We start from the raw sequence: 16,619 nt of genomic DNA on the forward strand, positions 1-16,619 counted from the left end.
TGGTACATATGTCAGTGCAATGACAGCTCTGGTGTGAAGTCCCCCCATTGACGGATACGCCAGACACCAGTGCAACATCAGAAAAATGCAGCTCTGGAGTAACTCGGACATAACTTTTACACCAGCACAACCCCATCGGCAGAGAGGCCAAAACAACATAAGAAGAGCCCCACTGGATCAGGCTAAAGGGGGACCATCTAGTCCACCCAGTATCTCACAGTGGCCCACCAGATGCCTCAGGGAGCACCCAAGACAACAAGAGACCTGCATCCTGGTGCACTCCCTTAGAGAACCCTAAGGCAGCATGGCATCCATCTTAGCCCGTAGCATTTATTTTTATTTATTTATTTAAAATATTATTTATATACCACTTTTCTAAAACTCTGCATGACATCTGAATAGCTTTTTTCATTTCCAATCTGACCTCTAGCAGTACATAATTTTTAAAATATTATAAATACTGCCAATAATTCAGTACCAATCCTAATTCTACCTCTTCTTTTTGTGGTTTTTGGTCGGACATAGCATTTTCTTTCTGCCAGTCTGGTCAACCAGCTCCATGAACAAGACGGTGTATTTCTGCAGAAGCTCTTCCCTGCGTTTGATCATCTTCCGCTCCAGCTCTTTCAGCTCCTTCTCTTGCTTCTTCAACAGTTTCCCAAAATTCTTCATCTGCTGCAGCTCCTCGAGGCTTGCCGTCTGGGGCTCTAAAACAGCACAAAAAAGAAAGCCATCTGTTCAGATAAGCTGCTGAATTGCGTCTAACTTCTTCGTCCACTTGAAGGGCCCTTATGCACAATCAGACTTTGTCAAGCGCCTCTTCTCTTAAGGTTGCCCTCCTGCCATACTAAAGATCATACGTTCTCAACACTCAGAAGTACAACACTTCATATCTGGGAAAGTAAAGCAGTGCTTTCTCCCACCACTGCGTGGACTGTGGTGGAAATGGCACAGGTGCCTGTTAGCTGGTGTTTGTCATTCTCCAGGAACCAGAGAGCCATGGGCAGCTTTTTGCACATCTCACATGTCTCTGGCCCCTTCACACCCTCTGGGAAACCACTCCTAAGTGCTAAGAATAGGGGCCCTCTGAAGCGGAATGTGATGTAGTTCTGTACAATTTCATGGAAATTTTTTCCTTCTGAGAAAAATGCTGAAGGCTGTATTCTTCCTGTGAAGAGAACTGGTTGGATTTTTAAAGTATGTCAGCTTAGCCAGATTAATGTCATATTTCTAAAACTAGAAAATCCCATTTCCCTGCAGCCTGCTTGTTTGGATGTATGTATGTAAGAATGCATATTAGGCCCTCAGATTGGCTGTACATGTCGTAAGAGGTGACTAAACAGCCACCGGGTAGATGGGACTTGTTAGCCTGGGAAGGCAGCTAATCTGAGAGAAGGAAAACTCTGATCCCAAACCTCCACTGCCTTGTGGCTACATCCAGTTATGGAAAAGGCTTCAGGAGTCAACCTTGAGGCAAACGGAGTCCCTGAGGCAGTTCATGGCTGAACACAGTCACGTTCTGGCAACTCCTGCGACGCCGCTGGAATCAACCGTATTGGCTTCTGCTTTTCCATTGGACCATGTCAGCGACGTGGAGAGGGGGGATTTGCTGCATGGGAAACAGTCTATCCTCCATATCTACTTTACCCAGGCTTCGCGCACTGGAGAGGACACTGTTCCAGAACCCCCACTCAGAGCGTGATACCATAGTCTTCCGAGACTGAAGGATGCCAACAACAAATATCAGTCTTGTTGTGAATCAAGATCTGTCACCTAGCCGCAGATACATACCTCCAAATTTCCCTCTCTCTTTTCCTAGCTACTTGTCACTGTAATGTGTGCGCATGCATGAACGCATGGTGCATGCACGTACATGCTCAGATTCCTGTTGAAAAGCCTATCTTACTCCATCACACACACCCCCTCCAGTTTTGCTGCTTCTGTGAATGTGAAGGGGGGGAAAAACCCTGTCAATTCCCTGCTAAGTTCTGACTATGCTCAGCAGCAATGCGGTCCCCTTTCTCTTATGGAAAGGGCATACAATGGGTGGATCACACAGAAAGGAAACAAGCCCTTGAGTAGAGTCTTTGCTTAGCAGCATTCTGTGGAGAAGCCCAGAGACTGCTACATTTCTGTGCAGGATGTTTGGCTTTCCTACATAGATGGAGGAGAACATGGACAAGGGCTGATCAGCCATCCCCCCGTTATGACTCACCTTCCATTCTCTAATGAGTTGAATTCCAGCACTGAGCCATAATATAAGGAGGGGAATTAACACAGATGCCCAAAGAGAGGCAATGTGGCAGTGCTGCTATTTGAAAGGCAATGTCTTTTTCTTCTGCAAAAAGCAGCACTGAGTCACCCCCATCTTCTTTTGATTGAGGTTGAGGCATGGGTGGGGGAGGGGGTCTAATTTTTTTCCCCAGTGCTAAAGTCCAGATCCAAATTGCCTGTTTCCCAGGTCTGCTTTTTGAAAAAATGAAAAAAGATGTCAGGAGTTTCAATTACGGAACTCTTATGTCATGTCTAGTTTGGCCCAATCACTTACACTTGACACAGTGATAGATCCTTATGAGATATTATTACCTGTCATTCCTTTTGCAGGTTCTTTCATGGTTTCTACTTTCCCTGCAGTCAGGGTTCCTGGAGGAAATAGCATATGACAAATTCTTTCTTTCATTCCAACATTTATACTCACGTCTATCATATTGCACAAAAATATACTAAAGTATAATCTGATAAAAGTACAGAGATAAAACTATCATTCAAAAAATTAATTCAAAAACCAATTTCGTAACCAAAAGGTGAAAATAGCGGATGACAGCTCTTATTTATCATTTAAGAAGTAGCATCAAAAAAAAAAAATGCCTGCAAACATAATGAAATCTTGGCTGCCCACCAAAAAGCAAGCAGCAATTGGGTGAAGAGGACTTTATGGGACATTCCAGATTTTGGGTGCCACAGTGGAAAAGGCTCTATCTCTTTTTTCCCCACTTGCTGAAGTGGGAAACTACACTATCTCACAGTAGGGGGAAGGTACTTGGAGAAAAGCAGGTTCATACAGTAGGAAGCAATTCTTGAGGAACTCTGGTCCTAACCATAAAGATAAAAAACTGCACCTTAACTGAGCCCAGAAATTAATTAGTAGCCAATAAGGATGGTATGTAACTAATATGATCACAGATTACTGTATTTATTCTGGTTAATAGAAGATAATAAAATAACAGTACACAATAATAATGATAGATTTTGACTTGAATAACAGAATTTTAAGTTAGTCCCAATGAAATGAAAAGTATTGATTCTACTTCATCTCTCCTGGAGCCACACCATCTCCTTACAAAATCTGAAAAATGTTTATTAACAGATACCCTTTAATCTCCTAGTATTCAAAATATCCACAGCATTACCTGCAGGTTCATTTGAAGGAGGAATACTAAAGGTGGCATTAGGTATCCCGTTGGTAGTGAGTTGAGCAACAGAAAAACTTTTTCCCAAGTTGGGCCTCTAAAACAAAGATTAGTGCAGCATCAGTGCAACAGCAAGTAAAACAAATCCCTGCAGACCACTGACTGCTTTCACAGCTTGACTTTTCAGCTACATTTTAGCACCTTCTATTGCTGTGACATTGAAATGACAGGAAACGGAAGCAAAAGCCACAAAGTACATACTGGGCATGAGGTGCACTTTTAATCTTGCCAGGGGGAAAAACTGCACTTGCATCATTTTGTTTTTAGATTCGTTGGTGCTGCTGGTCTCCTGTCTGCTTTAATGGGTGTACTTTGGGTACTACTTTGTGGCTGAAGAGTAGGAGGATGGAAAACAGTTAAATGTAGTGCAAATGGGGATTCTTTACCCCTTGGGGTTCCCCTGCAATGTACAGAAGACAGAAAGTGATCTATTTGGCTATTGCTGTTGCTTAGAGAAAGGGTGCCTCACAATGGAGCTTCCTGGAGAAGACCACATTGTTGAAATTTATCAATTCCTTAATCAAGCAGTTCATTGGTTTCAGACCTTTGATACTTGTGCTGGCATAAGGTACATTCATATGTAACGTTAAGAAGGCCTTTCTGCCCATAACACTTCTAAGGCAGCCAGTGAATATGGTTAGTGCAGCATCTAATGCTGGAAACTGTTGTTTTTAATTTGAATGACAGCCCAATCCTAACCTGCGCTGGAATGAACAGCCAACCGGCTTGTGCCATGTCCAGCACAGGTTAGGAGGTGTAAGGAGTGCAACTTGGAGTAAGGGAACTTATGACCCCACACCACACTGTGGTGGCCCCTGCCACCACAATGGGGCCACTTGGATCTGCGTCAGTGATTTCGCTGGCACAGATCCTAGTAGCCTGGAGTAATATTGGGCTGCTCTGGAGGGGGGTTAGGATCTGGCCAAAGTGCTGGATGACGGTCCCTCTGCCTTCCTGGACCCAGTCCTCCCACGAGACCACTTGCCACCCGCCCTCCCCCAGCTCTGAAACACCCCTGAAACACCCTTCCCCCGCCCTCCCCAAACCCCCGTGCTGGCCTCACCAGGCTGACGCAACCTTACCTGCTCAGGCTGGCATGGAGGTTGGATGCAGCTTCTGCAGGCCAGCACGCATCTTTGCGCCAGCCCAGCTGACTCTCCCTGAGGCACAAACGTGCCTTTTGGCACATTTGCGACACTCCTGGGCCCATGCAAGGGACTTGCACCATCCCATGTTCATCCCAAAACTGAATGCGTTATTTGAATTAAAAAGACCCAGTGGATGTGGGTTTCCCTTTTCATGTGATCAGATATGATCTTATAGGAGTGTATTTTTGATTACCATTTTTAATTTTCCACAGCCACCTTTTCCATGGAGGAAAGTAGCATTTGGACTGGTCTTGTGGGACAAGCCATGTTTCTTAGTGGTTGCGGCCAATTAGGTCTGTTTTCTAAAAGTTATTCCTATTGGCTCTTCCAGGGTCGAAGTGGAATGGGATGGGACAGAGTGCTAGGACTTCTACTACAGCAGTGATATCATCAGCAGGCACACTTGGGTTCCGCTTCTGAAATGTTTTTTAGAAGACCTTAGCTAAGAAGAAACATTGGCCTCCGCAGCAGGAAAACTGAGAAATTTGCCTAGGAAAATATATGAATGTCTAGGCCAAGGGTTATCAGGCTGCAATCCTATCCACACTTGCAGAGGAGTAAACCCCATTGACTACAATGGGACTTACTTCTGAGTAGACATGCATAGACTTGGGCTCTTAAATTCCTTGCCTTTGCAACCTGCTTCGTCATCTGTAGCAGGTCCTGGGCCTGCCACAACCAAGAAGCTGCCGGGTAATATAGTGCATGACCAGGAAGTGGCTTCTGGGTTGCACACTATATTACCATGCAGCTTCCTTATTGTGGCAGGCCCACGACCCACAGTTTGAGAAATGCTGATTTAGGCCAGAAGAGAGAAATTCTCTCTCCTACACAATTGTTAAAGATTCGGGATCCCTAAAGTTCAAAGTTTGCCCACCCCCAGTCTAGGCCATTTTCTTTCCCAAGGGCTACCTGAGAGACAAGAAACAGCTTGTGTTACATTAAGGCTGCAGTCCTATATACACTTTCCTGGGAGTAAACCCCACCAACACAATAGGACTTACTTCTGAATAGATATGCATAGGATTGCACAGAAATAAAGTCTAATACATTTCAAAGCAAAAATAAGTGGTAGGAGAAGAAAGAAGTCTAATGAAGACATTTAAGTTGACTTTGGTGTTACATAGTCTTAAAGGAGTATGGCTGCAGGAGAGGAGGTGTCATGACAAGCTCCTAAACTCAATATTTATCACTACATCACTGAATGTTTTGAGCAGACTGTAATATTCAGGACCTATGGTTGTGCTAAGTCCAAATTCAGAGTATTTGAGCAGCCCTGTGCTCATGCACACACAGGACCCCCAGGTCTTGGTTTCCCTCCTACTTTCCCATCCTCCTACTTTCCCACCTATGGGATGGTGATGGTAGCATGGGCAAGTAGAGACCCTTCGTCATACTTCCCACTCATCAGATTGAGCATGCAAAATATTTGTTAAATATCTGCAGCACTCACCTCATTATTAGTCTCTTGGCTCTTAGCTGCCTTTTTGTCATGAGCATTGAAGAACTTTATTGGGTTTGCGAGGGCCATGGTCAGATCTAGGAGCATAACACAAAACTTTGAATAAAGCTCATCCCATTTCCCCTTTCTCATTCTCTGCTGCTTCTGCTACAGGAATATAGTAGAACTCATATAACCCATGTTCATGCATAATGGTCCAGACTCACTGAGTTACCAATTAACTTTTTGTCAGTATAACTTGTATCAGTTAATACGAAGAATGGGGCCTCTTAACTCAGCCACAACTATTGCAATGGAGTGTGAGCTCTCCAGTGCTTCTGTGTGAAAAAGGAGTAAATCTGCTGCAAAGCGGCAGGTATGCAAATCTGAATACCTACAGATTTGTATAATTCACAAGTAATAAAATTCAATTTTTATTTTACAGAGTATTAGCAATTTTTTCTGCTTTTCAAGCACACACACACACACCTCTAATGACAGGTCTGTGCTACATAACCCTGATGCAGCTAGGAGGCATCGAAATGTACAGCTGTAGCTAGATAAGGATCCATCGATGGAAACAAATGCCGTACATGTGGTATGCTGTATCTCTTCCCCTCAGGGGTGTCATCAAATGTTGGGCACGCTGGGCAGACCAACCCTCAGTGCCAACGGTATCGGTAGTGCCTGATGCACCATTTGGGGGCTGACTGAGTACACTGTGGGAGTGGCCAGTGTAGGGCTTTCCCCAAGTCCCTTGCAACTTTGTGTCACCACTGCCTTTCCTGATTTAGCTCTTGCAGTTGTGTGTGTGTGATGCCCTTTCAGAAATCAGTGACCAGCTGATCAGCTGTTCAGCTTAGCTGCTGGGGTGGGGGGAAACGGGAACTAGATGAGCCCTCCCCCCTTCCCCCTCTTTCAAACAGCTATTTCAGACAATTGCTAATTATCTGAAAGGGAAATATCAGTCAAGTATCCTAAAACAGACAGAGAGCATAAACTAACAGCTCAATCCTACGCGTGTCTACTCAGAAGTAAGTGCCATTAGAGTCAATGGGGCTTACTCCCAGGAAAGTGTGGATAGGATTGGGCTGTAAGTTATTTGCATGCACCCAGCAGTTTTTGATACTGGAAGAGTGTGTGTGTCCATGTCACTCTCAATAATGACTGCTGTCCCACACTGTGCATCTGTCTAGGGAAGCTCAAAACATTTCAACTCATGCAATTTCATATTTATGTGCTAGTAGATATCTTCCCTAGAATGCTGTGCCTTATAATTGGCCAAACTACACTAGATTGTAATAAATGATGCTCGCAAGACCACTATATTCTTAAAAATTGCCATCTCTACTCATTATCAACTCCATCCAACAAGAGACATGCCTAACACATTAAAAGTGAGTGACTGCCGCCCCTGCTTTATCGTCTGTTTCAATGGTGGTACAGTGTATGTATATATTAGACATCCCCCTTTCAGCTCCTTGGAGTACGTTACCTGCCCAGGAGTCAGGGACGTAGTCTTTCATCTCCACATAGACAAAGAGAGAAGGCAAGGTAAGTGGCATGTTGCTCTCACTACGAAGGCAAATATGGTGATAGCCTAAAATAGAAGGCACAGGTCCCAACAGGAAAATGCATTACAAACAGGTGGCAAAACAGAATCCGACTGGGGAACTGTTTAGGAAAATGATTAGGACAATGAGGACTGGCTCTAAGATGATGCAAGGTGCAGCAAGGCACCTTAAGTGACTGAATGTGTGTACCAGTAAGGGCAACAACATAGCAGTGAGGCAGAGCTGCTGACTGAGGGCCTAATCCTAACCAATTTTCCAGCCCCGACACAGCTACAACGCAACCCTGAGGTAAGGGAACAAGTATTCCCTCACCTTGAGGAGGCCTCCATGAGTGCCTCCCCATCACAGGGTGCAGAGCATAACCTGTTGGCAAAACTCCATAGGCACTGGAAAGGTGGATAGGATTGGGCCCTCGTGGGGCTCAGTCCACCAAGAAGATCTTCCTCAAAAGCCCCATTGGAAAATCAATGGGTCTTTCCACAGCTTCTGGTCATTTCAGCGGGGCTTGCACAGAAAAAATGTCTAGGGAATTGTACCCTGTGTTGGTAATGGAAGCAGTGCACCTTTTTGGATTTTTCACCGCAGGCATCACAATCTTGTGAACTGGTTGGGAAAACAACACAGAAAAAGGTCATAATGCACAAATCCATTGCGGTTCCTGATGATGAATATTGTGCACAGCTCTGCTTCCTCATCTTAAAAAAAGTTATATAGTTGAATAAATTGGAGAGAGGTACAGCCGGTAACTATTGCTGACTGAATGGCTCCAAGGAAGAGTGGGAGGGGCTGCTTGCATTTGGGAGCCCACGCTACTTATCATTTTGCAGCCTCTAGCTATGCTTCTGGGTATAGCAACATGCAGCCTTGGAGACAAAAATGCCAAGTTTTCCAGCTTAGGAGGGACCATCATATATGTGCGTGCAAACCTTGGGCACACCATCAACCCCCCTCCCACTCACCACCCATTCATGCCCACAACTTCCCCTGTCACTCACTACCTCCACTCACCATTATTCTAGATTTTGATGTTCCCCTGCCTGCCCTACTTTGAGCTGGGCAGGATGCTTCAGTGAGCGGTGGGATGCTGCCACCACTATGATGGCTGGGTGGATGGGCTGGCTGACCTTTGCCTTTTCATCCTTCCTGCTCAGCCCCAGACTTGCCTGGGACTTGTACAGGCCACATTGGTCTCTGGGTGGGAAGGAGGGAGCAGGAACTGCCTCTTTCCTCTCCCTCTGGCCTGAGGACAATTAGATGCTCTTCACCAGCAGAGGTCCCATTGCTTGGAGGCATCTCTGACTGCATGTCTCCGGGGAGGCAGGAGGAAGTGCCAAGCTTCCATGTCAACAGGCATGTGGATGCGGGAGAACCCATGGACATTATATATCTGGACTTTCAGAAGGCGTTTGACACGGTCCCTCACCAAAGGCTACTGAAAAAACTCCACAGTCAGGGAATTAGAGGACAGGTCCTCTCGTGGATTGAGAACTGGTTGGAGGCCAGGAAGCAGAGAGTGGGTGTCAATGGGCAATTTTCACAATGGAGAGAGGTGAAAAGCGGTGTGCCCCAAGGATCTGTCCTGGGACCGGTGCTTTTCAACCTCTTCATAAATGACCTGGAGACAGGGTTGAGCAGTGAAGTGGCTAAGTTTGCAGACGACACCAAACTTTTCCGAGTGGTAAAGACCAGAAGTGATTGTGAGGAGCTCCAGAAGGATCTCTCCAGACTGGCAGAATGGGCAGCAAAATGGCAGATGCGCTTCAATGTCAGTAAGTGTAAAGTCATGCACATTGGGGCAAAAAATCAAAACTTTAGATATAGGCTGATGGGTTCTGAACTGTCTGTGACAGATCAGGAGAGAGATCTTGGGGTGGTGGTGGACAGGTCGATGAAAGTGTCGACCCAATGTGCGGTGGCAGTGAAGAAGGCCAATTCTATGCTTGGGATCATTAGGAAGGGTATTGAGAACAAAACGGTTAGTATTATAATGCCGTTGTACAAATCTATGGTAAGGCCACACCTGGAGTATTGTGTCCAGTTCTGGTCGCCGCATCTCAAAAAAGACATAGTGGAAATGGAAAAGGTGCAAAAGAGAGCGACTAAGATGATTACGGGGCTGGGGCACCTTCCTTATGAGGAAAGGCTACGGCGTTTGGGCCTCTTCAGCCTAGAAAAGAGACGCTTGAGGGGGGACATGATTGAGACATACAAAATTATGCAGGGGATGGACAGAGTGGATAGGGAGATGCTCTTTACACTCTCACATAATACCAGAACCAGGGGACATCCACTAAAATTGAGTGTTGGGCGGGTTAGGACAGACAAAAGAAAATATTTCTTTACTCAGCGCGTGGTTGGTCTGTGGAACTCCTTGCCACAGGATGTGGTGCTGGCGTCTAGCCTAGACGCCTTTAAAAGGGGATTGGACGAGTTTCTGGAGGAAAAATCCATTATGGGGTACAAGCCATGATGTGTATGCGCAACCTCCTGATTTTAGGAATGGGATAAGTCAGAATGCCAGATGTAGGGGAGAGCACCAGGATGAGGTCTCTTGTTATCTGGTGTGCTCCCTGGGGCATTTGGTGGGCCGCTGTGAGATACAGGAAGCTGGACTAGATGGGCCTATGGCCTGATCCAGTGGGGCTGTTCTTATGTTCAAGCTGAACAGGCATTTCCTGTGCCCTCTGTCCCCTAGAGGCCAGTTTGGGTTGTTCCCAAGGGCCCTTCCTGCAAAGAGCTACTGGGAACAATTCCTAGATTTTTCATCCGCCTGTAGATTGAATCTAGATTTTTATCTCACTATGAAAAAGCAAAAAGGCCAGTACAAGTGTAGATTCCTCACAATCACACTGTCATGCTTCTGCATAAAGCATTGTGGGAAATTGCCTTAAAGAGGTAACCTAAGTTGAAAGATGAGAGAAGTGAGAGATATTGCTTTGGCAATAACTTTGATAACTTTCATATACTGCTTTCATTTCCAATATGTGAATGGAAATGAAATCCTGACTGAAATGTACCACTGACTTGACTTAGAGTAGCTACTCTTATGATTACTTGAAGGGCATAAAATTTCATATGAAAAAATGACTGATCCCCCAAATCATCTAGAGAACACAATTTTCAGGAGCCACAAAAATAGCCAGTTTTTACCTGAACGCACCGCTGTGATGGGAATGATGCGCTGACCAATGAACTTTCCTCCTTCCTCTAGAGCCACAATTCTGAGAGAAGCCAGCTCTGGCATCATAATCTGGCAGAAAATAATAATAAAACTGAGATCTCAGGAGCTCTACTTAACCCATTTCTGCCCAGGCCACAGGTGTACATATCTGTTCTATGTTGGGCAGAAATGGCTTAAATTTGTTGGGAAAACCTAATTCCACACACTTCTGACATGCTGAGAAGCAAATCTGAGGCAGCAAGTTTCGAAAATGAAATTTCTGGTCACTAGAAACTCCTGGATTCTACCATTTTTGGACTTTGGTTCAGTCTGTTTGGCAAGAACTGTTATTCCTATTTCAGATACTCCTGCCAACTATCTCTTCCTTACTATTAGGGCACAATCCAGAGGGATAGTTGGGTTGGCGTTCCACCCATCCCTGCTCCCTCCTCCTCCCCCACTGCCTTGTGACTGTGGCTGTTTGCAGTGGCCTGGCCCCACTGAATGGCATGTCACGTTTTGTGATAGCTACAAAGGATATTCTGCTGTTGGAACGCTAGTTCCAGCAATGCAAGGCCCTCAAGGATTGGGCCACAATAATAGCACAATCCTATGCATGTCTACTTAGAAGAAAGTTTCACTGTGTTCAATGGGGCCTACTCCCAGGACAGTGTGTATAGGATTGCAACTTTATAGCCCAATCCTAAAGCAGTCGGCTCTGTGAGGTGCAGCAGCACCAAAATGGCTACTGCTGTATCCAGTGGCACCACCAAGGCTGCTGGAGGCCTGCTCAGGGGAAGGGGACTTTTGTCCCCTTATCTTGGGGAAAGCTCCAAGCTCTGCAATGGGGCTTCTCAAGTTTATGCTGGCTGTTTTGCTGGCACAGGCTTGAGAGACTCCATGTTGGGTATTCCAGGCTGAGAGGGAGATCAGGAGATCAGTTCTGCTTCTCCAGTTCCACACCCCAACCCATCCTGCCCTCCTCCACCCTCCCCATCCCAGAACACATCCCCCTTTCATCCCTGAGGCCTTCACTGCTGCTCAAAGCTATTAACTAGCACTGCGCGGAGTCCAGCCAGCGCTGGGCTCAGCGCCAACCGGCACTGGGCCACTGCTGGCACTGGCTCCTCATAGGGCGTCGTGGACATGCCTGACAGCACATTTGCAACACTCAGCGCCACCCATGGCTTGCCACACCCATGGCTCCACCCATTGCTCCACCATGAAGCTCAGTGCTGGCGCTGACCCTCTTTAGGATTGGGCTTTTAGCAAGCATCTGAGTCCTTCATGTGTGCACTCTTCATGAGTGTACTGGGGCTCTGAGTTCCCCAGGAACTTACAGTTGCTCATCTGTGGGGATGCAGATTTCAGCCTCTGGATGTTTGGAACCAGCAGAGAAGCTTTTCCTTAGAAGAAACATATTTTACTATATGTGCCGTTACCTTTTCAAATACAAAAGCCTCCTCCTTCCATACAGGGTTGATTGAGTTGGCACTGGGTGTCAGCTTGGTTCTGTATTTGCGCTTTGGGTCACCTGGAAGCCCAAACAATTCCACTTCTACATAGGACCTCACACTGCGTTCTGAGAGGAACTGGCCTGAAATTATCTGGGAAATCAGAATACAAGATCAGCACAGTAACTAATTAAACCCAGTTTCAGTATTACCCACTGAGTGTCTTGTTTTTTGATCTGTTCTCTTGAGGACACTGTTTCAGTCCATCTGACACTTGGGCTTCTAAGGGTGCGATCCTAACCAACTTTCCAGCATCGACACAGCTGTGCCAATGTGGTGGGCACTGCATCCTGCAGTGGGGAGGCAGTCAAGCAGGCCTCTTCAAGGTAAGAGCATGTTTGTTACCTTCCCGTGGGTCTGCATTGTGGGTCTGCATTGCAGCTAGGTCAATGCTGGAAGGTTGGTTAGGATTGCGCCCTAATTCATACAGGCTTGCCTTATTTCCTTCTTTTATGAATTGATCTACATGTCCAGAAAATGACAGAATACAATATTCTGGTTCCTGGAATCATTATATCTGCATTATTCCTGGATATCATTATCCCTGCATTATTATGCAGGAGATGGACAGAGTGGATAGAGAGATGCTCTTTACACTCTCACACAACACCAGAACCAGGGGACATCCGCTAAAATTGAGTGTTGGGAGAGTTAGCACAAGCAAAAGAAAACAGACAAGAGAAAATATTTCTTTACTCAGCATGTTGTTGGTCTGTGGCACTCCTGCCCACAGGATGTGGTGATGGCATCTGGCCTAGATGCCTTTAAAAGGGGATTGGACAAGTTTCTGGAGGAAAAATCCACTATGGGTTACAAGCCATAATGGGTATGTGCAACCTCCTGATTTTAGAAATGGGCTACGTCAGAATGCCAGATGCAAGGGAGGGCACCAGGATGAGGTCTCTTGTTATCTGGTGTGCTCCCTGGGGCATTTGGTGGGCCGCTGTGAGATACAGGAAGCTGGACTAGATGGGCCTATGGCCTGATCCAGTGGGGCTGTTCTTATGTTCTTAACTACAATTCCCAGGAAGCCTTGCAGGTCTCTTGTTATCTGGTGTGCTCCTTGGGGCATTTGGTGGGCCACCGTGAGATACAGGAAGCTGGACTAGATGGGCCTATGGCCTGATCCAGTGGGACTGTTCTTATGTTCTTATCTCTGCGGAATGAGCTGGGGAAATCAGATGATGGAATGCACTGAAGGTTCTCTGTCATAGAAGTCATGTCTGGGACAAGAGTTCTAGTCTAGCCTCCTTCTTAAACTACCACATTTCTTTGTGCGAGGAGATTATTGTTTTAGTAGCACTGAGTTGATATAGAGAGTGCTTTTTATGAATATTTTTGCCTCCTGTAAAAAGAGCCTCATAAGAACATAAGAAGAGCCCCGCTGGATCAGGCCAAAGGACCATCTAGTTCAGTTTCCTGTATCTCACAGTGGCCCACCAAATGCTTCAGAGAGCAAACAAGACACAACCTGCGTCCTGGTGCCCTCCCCTCCTTTGAGCATTTTTTCTGGGTGGAGACATTCAAAAGAGGGGAAAGTATTTGCACTTTTCATAGTAAAAGTAGCACAATGCAGAAACCATTCTCCCCAAACTGGCTTCATTTGCCCTTAGTTATATTGTCACATAGCCAAATGAGAGCCCAATCCTATTCATGTCTACTCAGAAGTAAGTTCCATTGCAGTCAATGAGGCTTACTCCCAGGAAAGTGTGGATAGGATTGGGCTGTGAGTAGTTATGTGAGGACATCATTATTCTGAGGAAGGAGACTGATTTTTCCCCCCTTTTTAATGGGGCTGAAGCAGTAACTAATCAGGCAGGTGAAGAGGAGCAAACAAAGCTAGTAAGGGACATTTCAGAGAATATTTCCACCTTGGAAAGCAGGACATAATCCTAAGCATATTTACTTGGAAGCAAATCTCACTGTCTCCAATGGGACTAACAGTGCAATCCTAATGCAGAAGTAAAATCCATAAAGGGACTTACTCCTTGAGTAAGTGTATATACTAGGATTGCAGCCTAACTCTCTGGAAAGTGTGTCTAGGACTGCAGACATAAAGAACTAGCAGTTGCTAATATACCACCCTCCTGAAGGATACTGTCAATTCATTTTTTTCCACAAAGAGCCCAGGTGGGTGATACTTGCATAATAATAATAATAATAATAATTTTTATTTTTATTTGATTTTTCTCTGTAAACCGCTTTGTGAACTTTTAGTTGAAAAGCGGTATATAGATACTGTTAATAATAATAATAATAATAATAATAATAATAATAATAATAATTACAGGTATTTCTATACCGCCTTTCTTGGTCCTCAGATTTCGCCTCGGACTTTATTCAAGCCGGTTTACATTAAATCCCCTAGGGATTTTTACAATTGAAAGAAGGTTCTATCTTTCAAGAAACCACAACATTCAGAAGTTTCTTTCTGATTTGGTTTCACATTCTGGCCTCCATCCTCCCACACTCAGAGCAGATGGAATAACTCGACTCAGCTTGTCAGCTGCTTCAAGGTCACACGGTGCCGGTGGCCTCGAACTGGGATGTTATCTTCGGGCAAACGGAGGCTCTACCCTCTAGACCAGACCTCCTGCATAGGGTTGTTAGTACTACAGCCCCGGTGAAAGGGACAGCCTGGTGTTTGATACTTGCCGTTATTGACAGTGTGCTCGCTACTACCACGTCAATACGATCCACGGAGAAAGGGTCGAATTGCTTATCTTGGCGGCGCATGAAGTCATGCTTGAGAAGATAGCCAGTCTGTGCATTGAATTCAAAGAGAGCCATGTTCTGCTGCATGGGAACATCTACAAAAACAGGGAATCAGGGATACACAAATTCATTGGCTCGAGTCTGAGGAGAGAAAGGGGGCAGGGAGACTGCTGCCAGAAGGGATAGGATCCAGTGTGCACCATTGTCACTGGATTCACCCCCTCCCACAGCCTCCCTGCCTGCCCTGTTCTTCCCACCTCCCTGCCCTATTTCACCCCTCCCCCTTGTTCCACCCTCCTCCCAACTCTTCTGCCTCCTCTGCTAGATTACCCTCTCTGGGCAACCACAAGGGAAGGCTCTGGCCTTCCATCTAGCTGGAGCACACTTTACCGAGTCCTATTATAAGTCTACACAGTAATTCACAGCCCAATCCTATGCATGTCTACTCAGAAGTAAGTCCCACTACAGTCAATGGGGCTTACTCCCAGGAAAGTGTGGATAGGATTGGGCTGGCTGTCAGTCATCTCTCTCTCTCTCTCTCTCTCTCTCTCTCTCTCTGGCATCAGTGTTACTTAGAACTTGTTAAAATATATATTTAACCATGTCTTGAATAAGGATGAAAACTATATCCATGCTCCCAAACCATTTCAGCTGGGGTGAATAACAGGAAGAGGACACAGTGTAGTGATTTGGTGCCAACCCCCTTAACTATAACTTATTCTTTCATTAACACCTTTTAAAATCTTTTTGCTGTTTGGGGTGTCTCCTCATGACTTTTGGGCTGCTTCTTGATGCAAACAGAAGCAAATTCATTTGTGGTATAAAAAGTCCCCAAATAGCATCTCTTCTTTTCTCTGCATCTTCTAAAGAGAGAAATATCTACTGAATAGCAGTAAAAATAAAAGTGAATAAGGACAGCAAAAGAAGAAAAAGCAGAGAACAGACACAGTTCGGTAGCAAAGCAACTATGGGTAAATTAATGGGGGGAAAAACATAGAAGAGACAGACAATGAATGACAACGTGAACACGGGCTCAAACCATCATCAACTGTAGGGGGGAGTTCTTCACTCACCTGTGGTCTGGAAGTTTAATGCCACCATTTGGCAGCCGACATTCCAGAACATCTGAGGCATGTAGTTCGAAGAGTCCATCCGCGTACCCTTGGGATAAATTCGGCTCATCTGCCTCTTATTGTAGCTGACATGACTTTATAGGAAATCAGCCTCCAAAGATCAATGTGATATACGTGCCTTGGGGAGCCGTTTGTCATTTTTGATAAGGGCAATATCTATTGGCACTTGTTGAGAACACCATTAGATGACCTGCTGTAACAGAGAGTCCCTTTCCATGCTGCCTCATTTAATTCACCCTGTGCTGAATGATACAATGGAAATGGAAGAAAGAACACCTAGAGCAGTGGTTCCCAAACTGGTGAGTCGCGACCCACCAGGAGAACCGGAAATTGGTAGCAATGCAATTGCCATGATCACATTGCTGCTGGGCAAGGAAGGAGTTTTCTTCACTTACCAGGGGATCACTATGGCTCTCTGGAGAGTCTGGGGAGCCTCCCTGAGGCTTGAAAATGTTGTAAAAAGG

At 45.5% G+C, this 16,619-nt stretch overlaps 1 protein-coding gene across 1 annotated transcript in view; it reads right to left on the reverse strand.

The window, feature by feature from the left end:
• Nucleotides 1-16,619, reverse strand: part of PLCB2 (phospholipase C beta 2) — a 64,009-nt gene that overhangs the window by 8,887 nt on the left and 38,503 nt on the right. Inside the window, exons 18-26 of the mRNA XM_066615261.1 lie at nt 16,096-16,220; nt 14,963-15,117; nt 12,236-12,400; nt 10,784-10,883; nt 7,555-7,659; nt 6,072-6,157; nt 3,411-3,507; nt 2,587-2,643; nt 494-707 (exon numbers count right to left, since the gene is read on the reverse strand). Coding sequence (XP_066471358.1) covers nt 494-707; nt 2,587-2,643; nt 3,411-3,507; nt 6,072-6,157; nt 7,555-7,659; nt 10,784-10,883; nt 12,236-12,400; nt 14,963-15,117; nt 16,096-16,220 — 1,104 coding nt within the window. The remainder of the gene's footprint in view (nt 1-493; nt 708-2,586; nt 2,644-3,410; nt 3,508-6,071; nt 6,158-7,554; nt 7,660-10,783; nt 10,884-12,235; nt 12,401-14,962; nt 15,118-16,095; nt 16,221-16,619) is intronic.

The sequence above is a fragment of the Tiliqua scincoides genome, chromosome 1, assembly GCF_035046505.1.
Source record: "Tiliqua scincoides isolate rTilSci1 chromosome 1, rTilSci1.hap2, whole genome shotgun sequence".
NCBI classification, from domain to species: domain Eukaryota; kingdom Metazoa; phylum Chordata; class Lepidosauria; order Squamata; family Scincidae; genus Tiliqua; species Tiliqua scincoides.